The 6,299-nt window shown below is 33.1% G+C and overlaps 1 protein-coding gene across 2 annotated transcripts; it reads left to right on the plus strand.

The window, feature by feature from the left end:
• Positions 2,510-5,389, plus strand: LOC105168482 (ethylene-responsive transcription factor ERF113). 2 transcript variants are annotated; one of them, XM_011088583.2, is made up of 2 exons: positions 2,510-3,052; positions 4,482-5,389. In XM_011088583.2, the coding sequence occupies exons 1-2, from the start codon at positions 2,984-2,986 to the stop codon at positions 5,100-5,102; spliced, it is 690 nt and encodes a 229-aa protein (XP_011086885.1). In that variant the 5' UTR covers positions 2,510-2,983; the 3' UTR covers positions 5,103-5,389. The 2 variants fall into 2 exon arrangements, with proteins under 2 accessions (XP_011086885.1, XP_011086884.1); XM_011088582.2 differs by having other exon boundaries at positions 2,518-3,052; positions 4,501-5,389.

The raw sequence follows: 6,299 nt of genomic DNA on the forward strand, positions 1-6,299 counted from the left end.
ACATAACCTTTGACTTCAAACTCTGCTACCTTATTTTAGGTTTGTCTGTATGCCATGTCTGAAAGCTGACAGGATGGTTTTGTTGACTAAATTACTGCAATTTAAGGCTCGATTTTTGGGTTAGTTCTATACTATACAGAAAGTTTTTTTTGTTTCCAGTGACCGAAAATATCATACTATATATGTTTAATTGTTTCTTCTTAGTATTTTCTTAGATTTATTTCTGAGTCCCAATCTTCCTTAGTATTTCTGGATGGGGAAGTGGTTCTCTAAATTCCTTGGGATGTCGACTATGTTACAAGATATGGTTGGTATAGTTATGGTTCGACTTGGTGCTTCGGACCTACTAATGATAATATCGGTGAATCTGTTAATGGGTGGATATTGTCTTATTGCGACTCGTACTCAATAAATACCCGAAATTATTACTTATTATATCCTATTCGGCTCTACCAACATAATACCAGTTCAAATTAAATATGGACTTTGATATAAATTAATTTACTACAGAAGATTGATTATTTCTCACCTTACAAATAATCGCAACTTAAAAAGAAAAAAAAAATATATAGTTTTGGCCTTATAACTATGAGGAATTACTCTCTGATTTTAAATTTGCAATTGAGAATTCTAATTAAAAATAATAATTAGTACATTTAATTCAGATTTTAGCTAAAATTTGCAAAATTACACATGTTTGGCTCATGACTCTTTAAATTTGGGGGGGGGGGGGTATTTTGGTGCTAGTTTTGCTAATATAATATTTTTGCTCTAGTGGCATTAATTTCGACTAAATGTGTCATCTCTTATAATTATCAGATAAAAATTATATTTTTTCTTTATGTCTTCATAGTAAATCAGCAAAAGTAGTCAAAAATTTAATTTAAAAATTAATTAGATTACGTGCAAGGCATATGATAGTTTTTAGTCAATTTAGCTTTTCCGCATTGAGATTTGAAGTAAATGTGTCTTTTTTTGTTTATTTATTACAGTTTTCAATTGAAATTTTCAAATCAGATGGAATTGAATTAAACGCCATCCCTATACCTAATAGACCAAATTGTATTTTTCCCACCTAATAATTATGTTAAATATTTTCAACTATGGTAAAACAAACCGACATTACAACTTAAGTTGTCTATGGTTGACCGATATATGCTATAATTTTAGTTATAGTCAAAATATTTATCATGGTTCTAATTATGACCAAAATTATTTAACGCAAATTTTAAATTTAACGATATTTTGGTTGTGATTATTGAAACATCAGTTAATAGATTTTGTGCAGCTATAATTTATTACTATTTATCATGATTTTTCACTTGTGATTATGATATTAGGGATTGCAAAAAGTCATATTATCTAGTGAATATGGTATCTCTTTTTGAATTTAGATAAAAGTAGGGTGAAGGAATTTTACATTTATATAATAGTTTATTACAACTCTTGTATAGTTGATGGTCTAATTCTTTATTCTTCAAAAACTCAAAATCTCGCATTTATGTCCAATTGTTGAAAGTGTTAGGACTAGCTTTTATCTATTGACTTTCATAGGCTTAAATCTATCATGTAATTATAATTTTCTAGTCTTATAATTTTCTAAATTTTAATAATTTTAGAATAAATTACGCAGTCAAACAACAAAATTACAACAAATCCATGCAAAATGAGAGAAACATCCACACATACACTACAAAATTTGAATCCATTACCTCGTATTTGTTCCAAAAACTTCAACCTTAATCATTGAGCTAAAACCTCAGTGATCCCAAAACATTTATTGGTAACCTAAAGGTTAACGTTGGGAATAATAATCGGTAGGGCTTTTCAACCTCTTTTACTATATGCAAATGCAATAAGTATCGAGACAACCTTAGCAATTAATTCAATCTCAAAACAACACAACATAATTTTATATATATTCAAAATGATCTGTATTACTGGTCTATATATTTCATGACATGTTTCGCTGTTGCAGTCAAGGCAAAAAAAGATAATAATAATAATAATTTTTCGATATGTATGTATATATATAAGAATACAAATAATATTTTGGTTTAATATTTTTTTGGGTTGTAGAAGAAATTAGCAGTGCAGGGCACCAGATGTGCAACATGCATCTGAGAATGAAGACAAATGGCCAATCTCTTCATATGTAATAGATCTGAAATGTTTGTACCTTAAAACTTTATCTGTTTTGTTTTGTTTTCTTGAAGTGAAGATGATGAGATCGACGACTCCCCTCCGCTGCACTGCACCTAATCTTTATCTCTTTTTATTCTTTCTTATCAATTTATTTCCCTTTTGTCTCCAACTAAATTTAAACTCAAATCTGCTCAGGATGTCGTCTTCCTCATCTATATATATATATATATGATCATCATCATTAATCACTCTTCTTTTTCTCTGTCCAGAATTTTCTTTTTTTTTTTTTTAAACTTTTGCATTAAAATTTATATATATATATTAATTGGAATAATTGATATTTGGTGTTAATAAAATAAAAATAAATAAATAAATGTTGAGAGTTGGCAATAAAAACCCTTCTTCCCAACCCTACTTTTCCTCCCTTCATTTTGCCTCTACTACTACTACACCTACAGAAAGAGACATCTTCGCTTCCATGTCGCCATCTCAATTCTTCCATCTCTCAACTTCTTCTTGACACAACATATATATAGAGAGAGAGAAAGAGAGTGAAAGAGAGAAATAGGAAAAAAAAGGGGGGGTTGGAGATATATAAAATATATTTATGAAAAATTATTAATAATCTGACGATCTTGGATTGTTATATTATTAAAAACCACATACACATACACACACCAGGAGGGATTCAAGAAAAAGGGTTGCAAGGTGGATCGGAGGAAAGAGGCCAGGCCACTTCCCATGGAAGCACCGGGGGAGAAAAGCGGCGGAGCATACGGCTTCTCCGGTGGACAAAACAACATGATTTCCGGTCTCACAAGAATTCTTGGCGCCACCCATGAAGAAGATCCCGCCTTGCCGCCGCCGCCGCCGCCGGAGGCCCCCCAAGAAGCTCACCAAGATCAAGGTACACATATATATATACACACACACACACTTCAAGATGTGCTTCAAACCCTTCTTTTTTTCCCCTTATTTTACTAGATATATAATTATAATTAATTCTTATATTAATAATATATTAACTTCAAAACCTGTCAATTATACATACATATATATATGTGTCTAGAAATTTCGTAATAAAAGACTACTTTTTGGGGGTGAGGAAGAAAGTAGTAGTCAAGTTAGAGTAGAAGAGTTGGAAGAATGTGGAGAAAAAGGCCAAGATTTTGTGCTTTCACCAAAGTTCATTGTATGTTTACTTTCCGTTTATGTTTTGTTTACTTTCCGTAAAGTACTATCTCACTCCCCCCCTCTCTCTCTCCTCTCTCTCTTTGTCGATAACTCTAGAGATATCTCTTTCACACCACCACTCTAAGAATCTCTAACATATACATACACCATTTCTGTATCTATAATTCTTGCTGATGTTAATCAAGTAAACACGTCTTTGATGACATTATTGCATTCGAATGTGGGTGTAGGTGGAAATTCATATTTTTTGAATTATTTGGTCAGATGTCAAAACCCTTTTGCACCTACCAAAATCTAACACGATTACCGCATGTTTAACATAAGCTGGTCGCTTTCGATTATTCAACACTTGGTTTCTTGACGTATTGCCAATTGTCGGTCCAAACATAGTCTATGTAATGGAGCTTAGTGACAAGATCCAGCCTTTTTATTTTATTTTAATTATATTATATATATACAATGCTGATCATATATATGTTATTACTAGCACCAATAGATAACAGGTTCTTCTTTTCCTAGAAATTAATGGAGTTAATCTTCGTGTGTGTGTATGTGTTACTTGAGGATTACTTTTTGATTGCTAGATGATGAAAGTTGATAATGTGAACCCTTTTATCAAGAAATGGGTATTTGGCATTTGATTTTCTTAGAAAAAAAAGTTAAAATAGAAAATTATTGTAGTAATGATGTTAATTTATATATAATTTTTATTTCTTGACGATAACTTTTAGTATCTTTGATGAATCTGTCCAAAAAAAAAAAAAAAAGACTTTTAGTATCTAAATTTGATGTAAAAAAAATTATGTGTATTTAACACGTAAACATAAATATATAAGGTCAGAATCGTGTTTTTATCCTCCACTGAAAATACTAATAGACATAAAATCTTACTGAATTGACAAGAAAAGAAAAAGACAACACGATTCCTAAATTTTTAACGAAGAAACTGATCACTACTTTTTGTATCAGAAAGTAACGCTGTCTTTTTTTGTTCAGAAAAGAAAATTAGAGGCTTTAGAGTACCCTTTCTCTTTCTTTTTCTTAAGGGACTGTTTTGCCTATTATTATTTGTAGAAAAGAATATGTTGCATTCCCTATATATATCAATCTGCATTTAAAGTTGTTCCCAAATTCTAACACAGTGTATGGTCTTGATGGAAGCAACTGTGAAGAAGCACTACAGAGGAGTGCGGCAAAGGCCGTGGGGCAAATGGGCAGCCGAGATACGCGATCCCAAGAAGGCAGCCCGAGTATGGCTTGGCACCTTCGACACAGCTGAGGATGCAGCCCTTGCATACGATGAAGCTGCGCTGAGGTTCAAAGGCTCCAAAGCCAAACTCAACTTCCCCGAACGAGTTCAAGGCAGGACCGAGCTACGTTACGTTAGCACCACCGACTCATCGACCAGCCATCAACAGGGAGCTGGTTTAAGCAACTTCCCATCATCCGTCCACATGCCTCCTCAACTCCCCTCCGATCCATTGCTGCACAATACCTTCCCAGGACTTCAGCAGTACGCGCAGTTGCTGTCTAGTAACGACGCTGAGTTCCCTTACTTAACCTCAGCTCTTTACAACAACAATCAGCAATTGGGATATGATTACCCCGACTCTCAGCCGACAACGGCCGCCACCGACGCCTCGTTGCAGCTACAACAGCAGCAAGATTTTCCTCCTGGTTTTGGAGCTCAGTATGGGAGCTTTTCTGGCTCGGATTTTATGAATTATGGCAACTACTTCGACCCTAATAATCAGAGTGGATGATGATATTAAGTAGTTCTCGGTTCATTAGAATCAAGCTCGATTTTGTGAGCTAAGTTTAGAGTATATGTATGATGAACTGCGTGTCTATGAGTTCTTCTGGTTATTATTGATTAATGCTTGAGTCATGAGGAGAGGGTTGGGAGATTTTAATTTGTACATCTCCCCTTAATTTTAAGCTAAGCAAGCAACTTCTGTACTATGCTTGTGAAGACCAAGAGGTTATTTAGTGTTCAATTGTGCATGAATAATCATATGTTGTCTCAATTCTAGCTAATGTTCTTGAATAATGATCAAATTGTGGTGAATGCATTTTCATTTGACATGTAATAGTAATTGGGTCGCTGTCCACGTCTGTGCAAGATATAAAAAAAATTAATATTTATATATCTATTTATAATAATATACTTATAAAGAAAAAGTCCATCAATCGAAATCAATGGATTTTTTGAAATTATGCATAATTAGTGGACGGACCACTGTTGATACATCATGCGTGTGCATAATTTAAATTTACAACGGCTGAGTACCTCTCCTGTCATGGAGTGATGCCATCCTTTTTTCTTTTTAGCCTATGATTATGCCGTCAAATGCACGAACCTTGTATTTTAGCCTATGATTATTTTTATAAGGAGTTTTGTTGATGTAACCCTAATCGAACAAATCCTTCATTTGAAAACTTAAATTTTAGTTAGATTACTAAAAGAATATCACACCCATCAAGTGCCTAGAAGCTTGTTTTTGGCCCGTTAGAGTCCATTTGGTGTCGAACTCAATAACTAACTAACAAAATAATCCTTATTCTAGTTAAGTCTGATCACTTGAACTCAGTTAATATATCAGACAGTAAATATATAAATACCCTTGATATGTGAACGGTCATTTTTCTATATTATACATCAATCTCATAATTAATAAATAAAAATAATCATATAATTAATTAAATTTTTGATCAAATTCAATTTGAATTAGGATGAAGAACAGCAAAAGGGTGATATATATAATCATAGTATCTTCAAATAGAAGCAATTGCGTGAAGCAGATAGAGAGGTCGGAGTCACAGCATATATGTATATATTAATGGTAGCCCTTACTTTTCTAGGTAAATTAGCGATTGGACGGCCAAGGATGTTCCAAGTAGTACTTCCATTGTAGGATGCCGACAAGGTTTTAATAAAAGAGGGTTCATGAATATATATA

This window comes from Sesamum indicum, linkage group LG8 (genome assembly GCF_000512975.1).
Source record: "Sesamum indicum cultivar Zhongzhi No. 13 linkage group LG8, S_indicum_v1.0, whole genome shotgun sequence".
NCBI lineage: Eukaryota > Viridiplantae > Streptophyta > Magnoliopsida > Lamiales > Pedaliaceae > Sesamum > Sesamum indicum.

What these genes read in the sequence shown, in the direction of transcription:
- LOC105168482 (XM_011088582.2), top strand. Translation starts at nt 2,887, where the DNA reads ATGGAAGCACCGGGGGAGAAAAGCGGCGGAGCATACGGCTTCTCCGGT. An exon ending in AGAAGCTCACCAAGATCAAG is followed by an intron (nt 3,053 to 4,500) that starts GTACACATATAT and finishes TCTTGATGGAAG; the next exon opens with CAACTGTGAAGAAGCACTAC.